General features: G+C 52.9%; 1 protein-coding gene across 1 annotated transcript in view; it reads left to right on the forward strand.

Annotated features, from left to right (window-relative positions):
* The first annotated feature begins 689 nt into the window (after positions 1-689).
* The window catches only part of TIMP3 (TIMP metallopeptidase inhibitor 3), a 50,195-nt gene continuing 33,738 nt past the window's right edge, over positions 690-17,146 (forward strand). The window contains exon 1 of the mRNA XM_081311821.1: positions 690-1,101. Within this exon, the coding sequence (XP_081167947.1) occupies positions 981-1,101 (121 nt within the window). The 5' untranslated portion in view covers positions 690-980. The remainder of the gene's footprint in view (positions 1,102-17,146) is intronic.

Below are 17,146 nucleotides of genomic sequence, written 5' to 3' on the forward strand. Positions count from 1 at the left end.
TTACACCAGCATCCAGCACAGGGTTTGTTGAATGAATTCACTACTCCATTTGCTGGGAGGGAGCTCAGATAAGCAACCACCTTTCATAGCTAGCTTCTCAATGGCAGAGGACTTCCCCATATCCAGGAAAGTAAAAGAGGTGGGAAAAGGGTTTGGGAAAGGAACAGAGAGCGAAAGAGAAAGACAGATACACATAGAGAAAAGATGTCATCTGTCTGGGCCTGTCTCCTCTCTCCCTGCTCTTTCCAGAGAAAGTGGAGAGGTAGCATTTCTCCCTAGACTTTCCACCAGGTCCGGTCAAGGTCTCCAGGGCGGGGGCCACCTCTGCTCCTCGGATGGGGTTGTACTGGGGTGGGTGGGTGGTAGTTGGCTCTAGTTTGGGTGCGAGGCGCTCAGAGGGAGGAGTGGGCGTGGCAAGAGGGTGTAGGTTACTGGGGACACGGGGGCGCCGTTCGGGGGCCAGGCAGCCAGCGCGGGTCCCGGGCGCGCCCCAGCCCACCCACTCGCGTGCCCAAGGCCGCATTATTCCCTATAAGGATCTGAACAGTCCGGGGCGGCCCCGCCCCGCCGCCCCGCGCCCCCGGCCCCGCCCCCTTTTTAGGGCCGATGAGGTAATGCGGCGCTGCCATTGGTCGGAGGGGGCGGGCCCGAGCGCCCGCGGCGAGGGGGGGCGTCCCGGCGGCCGCGCTATATCCCTGGGCAGCCCCGGCCGCAGCGGCGCGAGCAGCGGGCCAACAGCGGGTGTGCAAGGTCCTCCTCCGGCTCCGGCTCCCGCTCCTTCGCCCCAGACCTCCCGCGGGCCAGCAGAGTCCAGCGCCTCGCCACACCCCAGCCTGTCCCGCTGGGCACTCCAAGGGCAGCGCAAAGTTGCCCCGCACGGCCGGTCGGGCGAGCTCGGGCCGCAGCAGCCCCGCCGGCGGCGCGCAAGGCAACTTTGGAGAGGCGCGCAGCAGTCCCCGCAGCGGACGGCAGCAGCGGCGATGACTCCCTGGCTTGGGCTCGTGGTGCTCCTGGGCAGCTGGAGCCTGGGGGAGTGGGGTGCCGAGGCGTGCACATGCTCGCCCAGCCACCCCCAGGACGCCTTCTGCAACTCCGACATCGGTAAGAGCTCGTGGGGTTCCACACGAGCCCCACGCTGCAGCCAGAGATCTGGTTTCTTCGGGCGGGGGGCTCGCTGGCACAGCAGAAGGGGGAGATGCCCAGCCGAGGAAGCTCCCCGCGGCCGAGCGTCCCCCTAGCAGCCTTTTGCTCGTTTAGGGCCAGAGATTCTCTGCTGACTCTTTTTGACATCTGGAAAATTTCCCCACTCACCCCTGGTGGAGGAAGAGCTGGGGGCGGAGGGTGGGAGAGGGTTCCCAAAACTTGGAATGCTGAGTGAAGTGCTGCGGTGTGATGTTGAGTACTTTTTAAAAGAAGTTGCTAGCCATGTGCATGGAGAGTTGCAGGAGAAACTTGGGAGTTTTCGGAGTTTGCATCATCTGCACCCTTGAAGTTCATTCTTTTCCCCGGGACCCAACCCAGACTAAGGCTTTCCAAGCAAGTGCTAAGGGAGCTTCTTGCACTGCCAAGTTTGGGTGGATTTAAGGAGAAAAATAAGGAGAAAACTGTGGGATTGACCCTCCCCCTGGACTGTATTTGTGGAGTACTGATAGCAAGCAGGAGATGGTGTGCAAGGGATCACTTATCACATAACTGTGAAAATTCACAGGAAGCTCCCCCCCCCCCTTGAATGCTGTGGGGAGGGCTATGAGGACCAGTGGAAAATAAATTTGTCACCCAAAGAAAATAATGCCAAAGGTCCCATTGTAGTTGTGACAGTTCTAAACTGGACTTTGTGTCTTGATGAGAGAGATAGAGACTGGGTCAGAAGCAGAACCAGTTTTTATGGAAGGCCTCCAGAGTCCTGGAAGAACTTGTTTGGGGCTGTTGGTCACACTGGTTTGGAGGGCCAGAGGTGGAGTGGCAGCTGGAAAACATCCCTTCCGTCCATCCTCCAGCTCATAAAGCATGCCGGCCAGCGTTCCGCGTGTGTGTGTGTGTGTGTGTGTGTGTGTGTACACGCTGGGATCGTGGGTGGGACATGGTCTAGCCGCTCTCTGCTTGTGTCGATTCAGAGGTGGAGAATGGAGTGTGTGTGTTTTAAGTACAGTCATAAAGGGGAAGGAAATTTTCCACTGGGTCTTGGGTGAGGGACTCCACAAGTGTGTCGCGGTGGGGCGGGGAGGAGGCAGGAGCCTGGCAGGAGAACCAGCTGAGGCTGGGAGGGGCGCTGCTTGGTGGGCCAGGCCAGGTCTAGGAGAAGGCAGGGGTGGCTATGGTGACCAGAAAGTTGGACCAGTTGGCAGCTGAGGGTGTTTGGGTAGAAGTTTCCCGGGACCCACAGGCAGGCAGGTCCTCTCCCTGGGGGACCTTGGCTGGCCCCTGGCTTTGCGAATTGCTTGGAAAGATTCTTTGGGCTGCCTAAGCCCTGGGAAGGATTTCTCCCTCCTCCCTGAGTGCCCCTATCCCAATCCTACTTGGCCTGGTGACATTCTGCCTGAGCTGCTCAGTAGGGAGCACACTGGGGCCGGAGTCCAGCAGGTGGGATGGGGTGTGCAGACATTGGGCGAAGTCCCTTTCTGCTTCAGGACCTGTGGGGTGTGCTCAGCGGGTTGTTTTGGTGTGTGTGGGGAGGCGGGGACTTTGTCTCTTCCACTTGCCCTTTGCTTTGAGGTTTCTACCCTGGAAGTTGACCAGGGAGAAGTGGGAACAGGAGCCAGCAGATCCTGCTTCCAGGGAGGGGGGAAGCCCCCTGGACCTCGTTGACGGCTTCATTTTCCACTTGGGGTTCCTGCTGGAGGTCTGGACCGAGGCTGACAGTGTTTCTTGTCATTTCTCTGGATTTACTCAAGAAATAGCTCCTTCCTCCTCCTTTATTAAACTTCCCAGAGAAAAACCAAGTTACCAAGAAGTGCCCTCGAACCAGAACATTGAAGTAGCAAAAATAAAAAAAGAAATGAAAAAATCTTCGATGCTCTGGCGCCGATCCAAACTCGCGCTGCCTGGGTTTGGCGCACTGCACTGGAGGAGCGATGAGATAATGCTTTTAAAAATGGGAGGTGTGGGTGTGGGCTGCTTGCTTGTTGACCTCCTGCCGCCTCCAGCACACCCTGCCCCTCCACTGTCCAGTAGGTGGCTCCCAACTGCCCTGATCAGTGCTGTTCTGGGTGGAAGTTCTGGGTTCTCTCCCTGAAGGGAAGCAGGAGGGATCTGGCCATTGCCTTGACCCCTGCAGCCCCACTAATGGATGCCCTAGCCCACCGAGGGCATCAGGTCAACCTTCCACCGCCCTCTTCCAGAACCTTCCCGGTTGTTTTCTGCTCCTGGCTGGATGCGGCGTTGCCAGGGAAGGGCACCGAGGCTTGGCCCTCTCTACTGCCCGCACCTTCATGGCCTTCCCTGTCTCTGCAACCACAGGTGTCTCTCTTTTTTCCTTTCTTCTGCCAAAGCCCAGGAGATGGCTGCAGCCTTCTGGGTGAGCAGGAGTTAAAAGGTGTTTCTATGGCAACTCCGGGCCCTGTACCCTATCGAAGTGTTTAGGAGAAGAATAAACTACATGCTGGCTTATAAAACACACTGCGGGGCGAAGAAAGGACTTGGCACCAGCCAGGATGTCTGCGGCCCCCTCCCCACCAGTCAGTGCCCCTGAAACTCTTGACAAAACCTTGACTCTCAAGGGGCCGGGAGGGGGCTGGGAATGGAGGCGGCAGCCTTGGCTGGGCAGATCCTGCTCTGGCAGCACCATCCAGCTCAGGAAGGGTGGGCAGTGCCAAGAGCTTTCTGAAAGTCGGACAGTGTGTGTGTGTGTGTGTGTTTTCTGCAGAGGTGGGGGGGCAGTAGAAAGAGAATTTTGCTTCAGAAGCACAAGCCCTGCTCTCCGCCCCCTTTGCAAGGAGCGGCCATGCTGTGAGGTGGACCATCAGGGGCCTGCTCTGAGCTCGTGGGAAATCGAGAGTGGGGCTCGGCTTGGGGTCGGCTACCAGCTCTGGAGGGTGGCCCTATGTATCTATGAACTATTTTGACAGGGGCGTTACCAGCGGATTCCTTCAGTATCAGATCTGAGGTGTGGTTTTAGCCAAGAAGCCATGTTAAAGGAACCAGGTCCCTTGCCTCTCCCTCTGATGCGCGATTCTGCCTCCGTGCTGGGCTTTGTGACTGAAGGATTGGACTTTGGAGAGGAGCCAGGCACTTGGTGGGAGTGGGGCAGCCCAGACTCTCAACATCTTGGGAATTGTGGGAACAGGGCTGCTATTGGTCTGGAGAAAGGAAGGGCCCCTGCAGATGCTCTCATCCATCCACCCAGCCATCTGAAGAATACAGAATGTGCCCATTTTTCAGATGGAAAATACTGAGGCTAAGAGGGGTTGTGCTTGTCCAGAGCCACCCAGCTATTCAATGGGAAGGCTGAGGTTCATTCTTAGTATGCCAATCTTCAAAAACTTCCACCTTCCTTGACCCTTGGTACTATAAGGCAGGTGATGCCCCCGAGGATGGAGATGTAATAGACAGAGGTGGCGGGGGGGCAGTAGAAAGAGAATTTTGCTTCAGAAGCACAAGTCCTGCTCTCCGCCCCCTTTGCAAGGATTCTGGATTTGGGGAGTTTTCCTAAAAAAGATTTGAAGGCAACCCCAAAGGGCATCGATTTTAATTAAACATCATCCTTAGGGAAGGAAAACTTAGAATTTTATAATAGAAAAACAACAGGGAAATGTGTAATGTTCTGTGGCTGTTGGAACTGGAAAAGACCTTTAAATCTCTCAAGCCAGAGTCAAAGAGACTTGCGTGGTCTCTGAGATCTGGGGGGGTAAGACTAGCAGAGACAGCACATCCAGGGCTTCAGAGACGCTTCCCCCGGCAGGTCTGGCCAGGGCTCCACTGCCCGGTCCATGGGATGGGGCAGCAAAGCCAGTGAGGGGTCAGGAGACCCGGCCCGGCTGGTGAAGGTGCCTCTCTGACCGTTCTGTGTCCCTTTCCCACTCCCTGGACAGATAAGGCTAGAGCGTGGCCACGGAAGTGGCTTGGGGGAAAGAGTTGTGTTTGATTTGCAGAACAGCAGGAACCATTCAGCCCCACTGCTGAATGGCACATTCCAACAGGTTCATTAATTAAAAACAAAAACAACAACACAATTCTCCATTGCGTTTGGCTTTTACCATTGCAGCCAGTGTGGACAAGGAGGCCCCTTCTTCTTTGTCATAGTCAACTCCTGGGTGGCCTTGGGAGGCGGTGTGGGGTGGTGCAAAGGCCACAGGGGAGGGCAGCGCTCGGCTCAGATCCTTCCCCTGGGCCCGTTGGCTATGTGTGCTCAGGCATGTTGGACACCTTTAAGCTCCTCATTGATAAAAGGCCACTCGTGCTTTGTACTGCCTCAGACAATTTTTTTTTAAAATCTATACTTTTAAAGTTTCAAATATTATCTGAATACGTCCAGGTGTGTATGTATCCATCCACCCCTCTGTATGCACCTGCCTGACTGCCTGCCTGCCTACAATCAGAGAAAGCTAAAGTCCTGTCAGATCCCTGCTTCTAATTCTAGTCTCTTTTCCAAATCTTTTCCTCCCTATGTCTGTCTGTGTCCATGTATTTCCATCAAAAAATCGATAGTTTATTTGCCTTAGAAACATAAATAGTTAGAACCCTATATATATGGAATGCCACGCATAGTATTCTGTTTATTTTCAAAATTCAACAATGTATATTCAATCTCTGCTCAATTAATATATGTGATTATATAATTATAATTAATATATATATAATTTTTTATGTGTAGTATGCTATAGGTTTATAATTAAAAGAAAAAAGCTCACGGGCATAAGAGCCAGGCACCATTCTAAGTAATTAATATGCATCAATTCATTGAATTCTCCCAACAGTCCTGTGAGGCAGGTGTGATGTTGTCATTTCCACTTTGTGGTTGAAGATACTGTGGCTTAGAAAAATGTGGTGACTTGTTCAAGGTCATACAGCTGTGCAGTAACAGAGCCAGCGTTTAAACCTGTGTAGCCTGGCTTGAGGATGTCTCTAACTGCTCTATTATGTTATGTTGCATTACACTGTATCGTGTATCACGTTGTATATGTGTGCTACTGTGTCATTAGAATAGGGCAACATCCCTTTAGGTATATCTTAATTTATTGGTGGATATCAAAGTTTCTAGTAAGTTTTCATCTTTATAAGGGTGCTGGACCCAGTGGTCGAGGTACAGCCCTCTCGTTCATGTGTACAAACATTCTCTATGGAAAATATGCAGTCAGAACTTTTGGACCCAAGACAGGTGCATCTTCCATGTTCGTAGTGCCTGCTGGTTTGCCCTCCAGAGTGACTTAGTTCTTTTCTGATGTCCGACATCAAGGGATGGAGGGACCATCACAGGCCTGTGCCTGAGAGACTTCCAGTGTCCTCTCAAATGGGAAAACAATTTAGAATTTGTATTGACTTTCTGAGGTTTTGTCTCTTTTTGCCTAACCCCTTTGTCTCTTTGAAAGGGATCAGAATTAGGGCCACTTAGATCAAGTTCATGGGACCGTTTTTATGGGGAGAGAAGAGCTTAAGTGCCAGGAAAGCCCTGCCCTTGACTGGTGGCTGTCTTGGAGCAGTTCCTCCGGAGATGGTTTTAGCTTTTGCTTACATAGTAAGCACTGGGCCTTTTATTTCATGAAGTCGCCTGACCTTGGGGTGCTTCAGGAGCATGTGGGGAAACACACAAGCACAGGGCTTTGCTTTCTGACTCCAAGATGCCCCTTGGATCAGGATGGTGGTGGCAGCAAGAGGACTCATCCCTCTGTCCCTCTGTCCCCCTGCCCCTCTTCCTGTGGTGCATGGACAGCTGGGATGGTGCTGAGACCAAGGCAGGATGGGCCCCAGTCAGGAAAGACTCTGGGAGCAGGAAGGGCTGGTCCGACAGAACACTCCACTGTCCTGATTAAGGCTCTTCCAGGGACTCTCGGGATGAGTGTCAGAAGGTGGCTTTGACGGGGCCAGTGTGGACCCCACCTCTATCTTCATTGCCTCATCGGGGACCCCTCCAGCTCCAGCGGTTCATGCTGCCCCTCTGGCTCTTGGTCCGTGCCGTGGCCTTGGCTTTGTCCACCCACATTCACTTCTCATCCTCAGGTCTCATTTGGTTCCACTTTCCTGCCCATTCCCTTTTTTTGGTGCACAACAGTCTAACCCTTGCTCCAATTTTAAATCTATCTCAAAGCACCGTCTCTAGTGGAAGCCCAGTTCTCGGAGGCAGGCGGCATTGGAAATTCCCAAGGACGTCATTCCCGGGTGAGGAGCATGGCTGGGCTGTGTACCCTGCAGAGGGACACATCTGACTCCCTTGAGAGGTGACACTGGATAAGTCCATTCCCACCCCATGCTGGACCAAACGATCCAGCACCCTCCCAGAGAAAAGAGAGAAGGTTTCTGAATGCCACCCCCGCAGACAACACCCACTGCGGTCATTGCTTTTCACTGAGGCTCGCCGAGTCCGCTGCAGGCGCTGCACTGATGAGCTCTGTACTTCCCTGTCCGCCATCCCATGGGGAGGGGCTTGCCCAGCCGCCTGAGGATCCGTCTGGAGCTAGAGAGGTGACACCGCTTGCCCAAGATCTCACCACTAAGAAATGGTCAAGCCAGAACCTACAGGTAGTCTCTATCCAGAGTTAGTCTATCTCCACAGCCTGGGTTTTAGTCACTCTTTCCTTGCTGTGACCAAAAGACCGGACATGAACAACTCAAAGGAGTCAAAGTTTATCTTGGATCATGCTTTCAGAGGTTAAGTCCACGGTGGGCCAACCACACAGCCCTGGGCCTGAGGTGAGGAAGAACATCTTGGTGGGAAGGTGAGGTGGAAGGAAGCAGCTCAGGACATGACATCCAGGGAGCAGAGAGAGCTCGTCTCACCCGGAACAAAACAGAGCCCCCAGAGGCATGTCCCCAGGGACCTGCTTCTTCCAGCCACACCCGACCTGCCTCCAGTTACCCCAGAGTTTATCCACATCAGTGAGTTAATCCACTGACTAGGTTAAAGCCTGCACTATCTGATTTCACTTCTGAACATCCTTGAGTGTCTGTGGGGGACACCGTCATGTCTAGACCCTAATGGCCACATTCTGATGCAGTCCTTCCTGTGGACCAAGGGCTAGACCCCCATAGACCTGGGAAGGTCCTGCTCTCTGGGCGACCTCCCCGCTTGGTCTCTGACTCCCCACTGCTTATCTGTGTGTCCCCTCGCCAGCTTCTTTAGTGTCCCCTCCCCTGCTGTCCCCACTTCTACCAACATATCGTCAGTTCTGGGATCTTTAGAAAACCAGGCCTCGCACCCTGTTTCTGATTTCTCACCCGGTGCCCTCTCCCCACATTGGTGGTTCCCAGTCTTCTCCACCCCAAAGAGCATTTTCTAAAATTAACTTTCCCTCCAGTGGATTCCATGTTTGGAAGAATTGTCCATCACAGCTTCGTGCGTGGAGCGTTGATTATTTATTTCCATTAAAAACCAAGTTAAGGTGGAAAACCGCTGATGCTGGACAAGCCATCTTTCAGGCATCACCTGTTAACAGTCATCAATTACAGCCCAGAGCAAAGCAGCCTGGTGTCCTCTGAAGCCCGGGAAGTTTTCTCATGGGTTGCCGGTGGCTGGATTATAATTTGGGTTGGATGACCACAATGCTGGACCCCTTAGTAAATCATTGTCCTTTGTCCCTCTCCAGGATGATTATTTACTTTCACGACAGTTTACTGTCGTCCTGTGGGTGGGTCCCATGCGTGTACCACCCTCGCTGCCTCTGCCTGTCACCCTGCTGCACTCCTGCCTGGCCGAGGAAGCAGGTGGCTGGTGTCCTGGGTGATGGGGAGGCCCTCCCAGAGGAAGTGTCTTGAGTTTAGGTGCATCTTTCCTGTGTTCATCTCTGTCAGAAAAAGTATTGACTCTAGCCAGAGGGACTCAGTAAACAGCACTTGACAGGAGGCCACAGGTGTCCCCCAGCTGCAGTGGCGACTAAGAGGTCTTTTTGCCCAATTGCTAAAGTAAAGATGTGTCGGAGATACCGAGGAGGCTGGGAGAACCTTTCCTGGTCCCTTTCGAAGCCATCTGTGGTCCAGAATGGCGACAGTCATGCTGCCCAGTGCTGTCCAGCCCCAAGTCTGATCCACCTTCAGGATGGCCTTATCTCTGGCAGTGCACTCACGGCTCAGAGACCAGAGACTCCCGTGCTCCCAGGCCTGTGCCACTTGGCTTTCTGTGGAGGTGGACAAGGGAAGGGAGACTATGCCACTTGGCTTCAGAGAGGCCAAGGTAAAGTTCAGCCAGCTGGAAAAACAGTCTCGGGAGTGGGTGCTGGGGTGAGGGGTGGAGAGAGCGAGCCATTGGAACCAGAGACTTAATACTGCAGGACAGTTGTCCACGGCTCCTACCCTGGCCCAGGACAGCCCAGCAGCCTACAAGGAAGGGTGGTTTCATTCTGCAGTCTCAGGGCCCCTGAGGCCCCCATTGGGGAGGGGAAGGCAGGCCTCTGAGCCAGCTGGGATCAGACTTCGTGAAGACGTAGCTGCAGGACTTGAGGTGTTTGGCTAAAGTGCTGTGTTTCATCTGTTAGGAAGGGTTCCCTTTTGACCCGGAATCTATCATCACGAGTAGACACACGGCCTTCTAGATTTGGGAACACACCAGCTCTTGTGACCTCAGCTCCAGCAAGATCTTTAGCCTCTGGTAGCTCATCTGTAAGAGGGAGCATTCATTGGCGGTATGTGCCACGTTGGGTTAGTGATTATGTGAAAAAATTCACAGTATTTAGTCCAGACCCTGCCCTGAGGTAAAGGCCCAGTGAGCATTAGATCCTAGTAGTGTTGTTTTGCTATTTGTGACAGCTGTATGTCTCATTTTTTCTCCGCACTGAGGAGAATGGGATTCTGAGGGCTGATAGATGTTTTCCAGGGTCACATTTAGAGAGCTGAGTTTCAAAACCATGGTTGTTTTATGCCCCCCCCCCAACCCCAATCCAATGCATTCTGCTTTATAACCTGCCCCCTACAGGACATAGAGACAATGAACTTCCTACCCGAGTTTCATAATTCTCCACATCGAGCCTCAAGTCCTCTGGATCTCATTCAATGGTCACAACATCCCAGTGAGCAAAGCAGTATGGTGGGTCCCATTTAAAGGTAGTCTGCTCTGAGAAGCGGTGAGGTACGGTAGCTTAGCCACAGAGCTGATGCATGGAATTGGGATTGGAACCCGTGTCTCATGAGGCCAAGTTCAACACTCTTCAAGGGCCTGTTGCTGCCCCTCTCTCTGTAGACTGCTGCCACATGTTTGCCTCTGATAGGCAGGTAGGAGATGCTGGGGGACCACAGGGAAGGCCCTGCGAATGGATCCGTGATACCAACCTTGGATGACAAGTCGGTACCCCCGTCCCTGCCCAATGCCGGGTGCAGCGTGGTGTGTGTGTGTGTGTGGGGGGGGGCTGTAGAGGAAATGGCCTCCAGTCTGGAGACCTGAGTCCCCTGCAAATTCATCCCCTGACTCTGGAATTAACTGGGTGGTGTCAGCCGCCCTGGTTTCACATGTATTTTGCTGAAGGCTCATTTTATATCAAGTGTCTCTGGCCCCAAGTTCCCTTGGAGAGGACTGGCTAGTCCAGCTGAGCACTTGAGGGCTGGAATCTGTCCGCGACGCCCTTAAAGAGGTAACTTCATTAGAAATGCGTTCCACAGACCAGAGCCAGGATCTCTGCAGTTGTAAAAGACGGATCTCTGACTGAACAAAACCTCTCACGAGCCGAGACCCGTCATCAGATGATATATGTGACCACCACACTTCCTGTTGGAGCAGAGATGATTTACCAGACGGAAAGCAAGCTCACAGGCTCAGCATCAAGGTCACTTCAGGGTCTGTCATTGGCTGCTGGAGGGCCTGGCAAAAATGGAAACCCATTAGCCCCATGACGAAGCCGATGGACAAGAGATAGGTGGAGACGCAACACTCACCCAAACAAGGCGGCTCTGACAGAGCAGTTCCTGGCTCCAGGGCATTTGGTTATTGGCTCTATTTAAACATCTGCTGTAACTGAGGAAACTGCTCTTAGGAAGCCCAGCTCAGATGCAGACCTTGGATGAGGATGTGCTTGGTCTTCCAGAACCCTCGCTCCCCGAAGGAGGAGGGGCGTGGAAGAGCTGGGTCAAACCCATGTCCACTGAACAATCACAGGGCACCTCCTGTCCAGTAGCAGAAAGGAACCCCAGCCCCAAGATTCTCATGACCAAGCCACCAGCAGGACTGATGTTTGTGAGAATCCCGGTGTTCCAGAAGGTTCTGTGGGACACAGTGCTGAGCAAACGGGTATGATGGAAAAGGCCTGAACCTGCAGTGGGCAGGCAGATGTGGGCTCCAGGTCCTTCTCCGATGGACTCTTTTGACCTGGGTTTTCTCACTGTCACCGAGGCCAGGTCAGAAACCCAGATGTCCGTGGGGGCTGGCCACAGAAGGTGAGTATTTGCATATTGAACATATTGGAATATCATTCACGTGTAGCAGATATATGTGTATATGTATATGGTTAAATAAATAGATATATTTATGCAAATGTCTATTTACATAGTTTCCCAATATCTTGTTTTCCCACTTTGGGGGGATAAATGGGTATGAAAATTATTTCTTTATTATAAGATTAATGGCAAAAACAGCGGGCATGTGTGATGGTGTGGAGCACCTCGCCTTTGGCTGTGGAGTTAGGGAGGCAACAGAGAGTGGTGGGGATTGTGGTGAGCTGGAGAATTCACCTTCCATGTGAAGGGGCAGCTGCTGACCAGCCCTAGTGTATTGGGATGTGGGTCCCCTATTGCTAGATTTCGTAGGATAAGCTAGAAATCTGAATATTTTAATGTGAAATCTTATAGTTTATGTGTGTGTGTGTGCATGCACACACACGCACATGCAGAACAGGTCCTTGGGCCAGATTCAGCTGTAGGGTCACTGGTTTTGTGACCTTGAGTCCAGATGATCTTGTGAACTTCCTTTGGCTCTTGGCTCTCTGAGTGAATATGAACAACAGCTTTTTTGAGCAAATTGATCATCCCAGAAATGTTGCTTAGGGGCCTGTTCTTGCACTTTCTGTGCTTTCTGAGATGGTTCTGGAGTTGGCCGCCCTGGAACAAACCTCAGCTCCCTTAGCTGCTAGCTGCGTGGTCCTTCTTGCTCTGTTTGTTCCTGTCTGTAACATGGAGTGTGCAGCCATTCTTTTAACCTCTTGGGGTTGTGGGAAAATTCATGGAGATGATGGAAAGAGAAGGCTTGGCCCGTTGCCTGGCTGCGGTGGGGCCGTGGTGTTATCACGGCTGGGTATCACTGATCCCCGAGCGGGGCCCAGGCTTGCTCTGTGACCGAGGTTACAGGCGTGTAATGAAAGTCCTGGGGATGAGTGAGGATGACTGAAGAAGGTGGCATGGCAGCCCGAGTCCTCAGCTGTGTGTGTGTCAGAGAAGAAAATCAGATTTTGACATCTTGGGCCCTGACCGGCTGGATAAGAAAACAGCTGCTTGGAAGGGCTAAACTAGCATATTAAACTGTGGAGATGACCTTGGGAAGATCCCCAAGAACCACGGCTCACCCTTTCCTAACTGAGAGGACAAGCCACGTCTCTGCAAACCAGAGCAAGATGGAGAGCCCCGGGTGCTGGCAAGTGCGCCGCGCCGGGGTGTTTTGGCAGCTTGATGGATCTTATTTATTCAGGTTCCTTATTGAGCCAGAGGAGATTCTTGGAGGCTCCTAAAACTTAATGCCCCACCTGGATCGTAAACATCTGGGTTTTATTTGGTTAAAAAAAGGTTAACCCCAAATAGCTCGAATTCCTTCTGGCCTCCCTTCGAGGGGCGTCTTAGCCACAGAGGGACAGAAAGGGAAAGAAAGCCCCACCAGCACCTTCCAGGAGAGCGCGCATAGTGCCACAAATACCGTTTTAAGTTTTCCCTTCATCGTATTATAAAAGAGAAAAAAAAAGTGAAATTGATTTAGATAAAATACTTTAACCTCATATATCCAAAACTTAATTTCACTATGTAATCAGAAGTAATCGGCAAGATTTTACATTTTTTAGATGAAGTTTTTGGCAGACCATATATCCACATATGTGACCCCGTAGAAGACACCTGGCCCAGTTCTCTCACTTGACAAAAGGCGAAACTGAGGTCCAGAGAGGTTCAGCCTAAGAGGTGCAGTAGAATTGGAATCCAACTAATCGTCATATTTGATGATATTTAATAGTTATTTGCAGGGTTTTTTTTAATATGTCAAGGCCTTTTTACCCTGAATCTCCTAAAATTCTCATTACTACCCAGTGAGGTGAACACCCTTTCTTCCCTTTCACAGAGGAAGAAGCTAAGGCCGAGGAATGGATATGAAAACATGTTCATTGCCGCTGTTGTAAGAACTGTGCATTCACGCAGGTGTACACAGATTCTGTTATGACTGTAAGCCTGCACAACCTGCACAGTGATCATTGTCATTATTCCGCCACCTCACAGAGGGGACCGCTGAGGCTGGAGAGGGTAGGGAACTTGTCCCATGTACAACTGGTACCCAGGGTGCCAGGCTTTGCACCTGGGCCTCCCGACTCTGCCCCCGAGATCTGTGCTGCGCACGGATGGAACTGGTATGGGAGCTGGGAGTCCGGCTCTGCTTGCTCTACTCCTCGGCCAAACTGTGCTTGGTGCCTAGCACCTTCTGCCTCACTCCAGGGAGGAAAAGAACAGGGAGACTCCAGGCTCCATGACCCATGGAAGGGTCCAGGCAAGGCAGACTTCCTCGCGGTTGGCTGATTCCCAGGCTGGCCTAGCCCAGGGAGGCCACAATCCTGGCCAAGTTAAGCAGGCTGGGAAGAACACTTGTCCATTCTGCCTTCCCAGTTGGGCGAGGTCAGCGCATGAGGTTGGAAAGTGGTATGTGTCTAATTGCAGGGGGGGGGGGAGGTGGAGAAGATTAACACTCTTTAAATAGACATCAGAAAACTAAGAATAGCCGCACTGCCTGGAAATTGATGGGTCTTCCTGACCACAGGCCATCACACTTAGTAGCTGCTCAATAAATGAGGGTGAGAGGAGGAATAAACAAATACTGGAGGTGGGCCCCCGGAGGCAGGGAATCTCGATGCTCTGTATGAAGAGCACTTTGGAGGCAGGTCATTTGAGTTTTCCTGCAGGTGGCCGAACTTTGCTACCTTTAGTTCATGACTTCGGTCGTCTTCACTTTTTTAATTTTCTGGGAGAACCGCGCATGGTTGGGATGCGAGGGAAAGACAAGTTCGGTTTGCTTCCCCCTGTCTCTGCTGGTGGCCTGCTGTCCTGCCAGGTTAGAAAGATGAGCACGGCCTCCTTTTGCCTCATCGTCAATTCTTGGTGCTCCCTAGAGCCTTTGCAGATTCCAATTCCTTGGAGCCCCCCAAGTTAGGACAGACCTGCATCGGCCTCTGATTCAAAGCTCCAGGACGCTTCCTGAAGTCTGCCTCACAGTCTCTCTCGGCACCTCTTGCAGGTCAGCAGGTGAGCGGTGAGCGCAGAAGCAGGCAAGATTTCCTGGTGCTGTGGGAGGGCCTGGATCAGAGTTTCCCAATATGAGTCTGAAGAACTGAACTTTAGGAAATCTGCTGATCGTATCCACCCTTTGGAGTGGCAAAGGACCATTAGCATATAAAGGCTCTGAGAAGTCCTGCTGCACAGTGACCTGTTCAGCTTTGTCTAGTCCACTGTTTCCTAAGCATATCTGGCCAAGGAACTGGTTTTTCCCAAGAAGCACCCATGAGCCCAACTGACGAGACGCTGCCCAGATGAGGATTCTGAAGGCCCTCTTTGCCCATTTGCCTACCACAAGGTTGCTGAGTACAAAAGGAAGAAGTATCTGCTTTACACAGGGAAGGTGCTCATTGGAGGTTGCCAAACAGAAATGGCTGCAAATGGGTACTTTGTTGGGGAAAGGGACAGGAGCTTTATGTGCTAGGTTTAAGAACTTGCTTTATAATATTACTTGATATTGATATTACTTTATGACATTATTTGACTCAATTTGGGGCACACATCACATTTTCAAATCCTACTCTGGGAGTCAGTTTTCTGCCACTGTGACAAAATGCTTGAAGTGATCAACTTGATAAAGGGAAAAGGTTTATTTGGTTCAGAGTTTCAGAGGTATCTGTCCATGGAGACTTGGCCCTGTTGCTTTGGGCCTGTGTTGGCACCATGCATTGTAGTGGGAATGTGTGAAGGGGCAGGCCTGTTCACCTGCTGGAAGAGAGAGGTGGGGGGAGGAGAGAGAGAAGGGGGCGGGGGCGGGGAGAAACAGATAGACCAGTGTCCCATAATCCCTTGAAGGGCACAATCACAGGGACCTAAGACCTCCCTCTAGACTCTGCTTCAAGCTTCCACCACCTTCCAATAGCGTTCATTTAAGGACCATACTTTTAACATATGGGGTGAGGAATATTCTAGATCCAAACTATGGTACCTGTCACCTTGCTTCTACCATTGTGGGCTCAACGGGAGGGGGAGGTACTCATGATTTGCAAGTCCAAAGCACAAGTGCAGTGGGGAGACGGTGCTGAACTGTCACAGACGTGTTGGTCCCTGGGTCACCGGGCTGCATCCTGCCCTCCCTGATCCCTTCCATCCGCGACTGGATCTTTCTTGTGGACAGGAGCACATTGGGGAATCAGATTAGAGCTCTTCCACCTACGAGGTTCAAGAGGCTCAGACATTCCCCCAGAGGCCACTTGTCATTGTCAGAGAATCACTGAGTCAACACTTGTGCCAAAACCAGCCCGTGACAAGCACAACAGGAAGAATCATCAGCACGTCATCTGAAATCGCCTGGAAGCCCACGCCCTCACATCTCAGCGGGTGCTGGGGGGTATTTTGGTGAAGCGATTATTCCATGGATGTTTACCTCCGTCCACCCAGGACTTGAGGTGGCCCATTGGGATTCCAGAGCCGTGGACATGGCCCAGGGCACAGCAGGGCTGCACACGCCACCCGGCCTCTGCAGTACAGGAGTGGGTGCTGGGGTCAGCATGGGGTAGACCAAGGGGCCAGCACCCGGGCAGGATAGGGTCCCGGGTCTGGCTGTGCTGTGCTGTTCTGGGTGGTCCCTTGGCCGGGTGGTGCCATTCCTGGGACGTCTCAGGTCTCTTGGAGGTGACCATGCAGGGTGTTTAGATAGGCAGGGGACGGGAGCAGCGGGCGGGGCTGGCCGAGGCGGAAGGCTGGGTGTCCCCCCCGCCCACACCCTCCGGGACAGTTTGTCCAACTCTTCTCAACAGGGCCGGGCCCCCTGCCTGCCCCCTGCCTGCCCCTGCCTGGTCCCCAGCTCTGCTCTATTAACTAGTCGGAAAAGCTGATGTCACTGCGGTCAGGCGAGGAAGCCGTCTTGGGATGGAACTGCTTCCACCTGGGCCTGGACTAGGGGACGCTGGCAGCAGGTTGGGCCCCGCAGCCAGGAGCGTCTGGGCTGGGTCAGCGCTCCCGGTCCAGGGCTGACGCCACGGGCCAGGCAGGCGGCGGGTGCCAAGCCTGCAGGGCCACTCAGCCCCTGCTCTCCTCCTGTCCCCTCCTTCATAATTTCCCATTTCCTGCCTCCTCCTCCTCTGACAGTTATAAATAACCTGCGAGGCCGCCCCTGGGCCAGGATAGGTGAGGGGGGGGGATGAAGGTGCAGCTGAAGCTGGCCGCTGGGCCAGGGGGTCACGGGTGTCCGGTTGCTCAGGGGAAGTTTGTTTTCTTATTTTTTCCACTAGGCAGAGAGGGAGCGAAAGAGGAAATAATCTGTGTTGGCACGAGGAGGCTTGGCCTCCCTCCGCCGGTGCTGGGTTACACCTGCCAGGAGCTGCCCCTCAGCTCTCTGCAGATCCCCAAGGCCAAAGGGCTGGAGGGAGGCTTAGAGAGAAGGCATCTCAGGACACACAGAGGACAGGGTGCCATGTTGGCAGGACCCGAGGTCTCCTTCCCAGACCCCAGCCTGGCCCCAGGAGGAGGCCAGCAGATGCAATGGGGCTGTGTGTCTGCCTTCCTCGGAGCCCCCAGCGTGCCCTTCCTGGAAACGAGGGCCTTGAGAGCCATCTCCCATCTTGCTGCCTCCCACCCA

This window comes from Spermophilus citellus (assembly GCF_964194105.1).
Source record: "Spermophilus citellus genome assembly, chromosome: 10".
In the NCBI taxonomy this organism is placed as follows: Eukaryota; Metazoa; Chordata; class Mammalia; order Rodentia; family Sciuridae; genus Spermophilus; species Spermophilus citellus.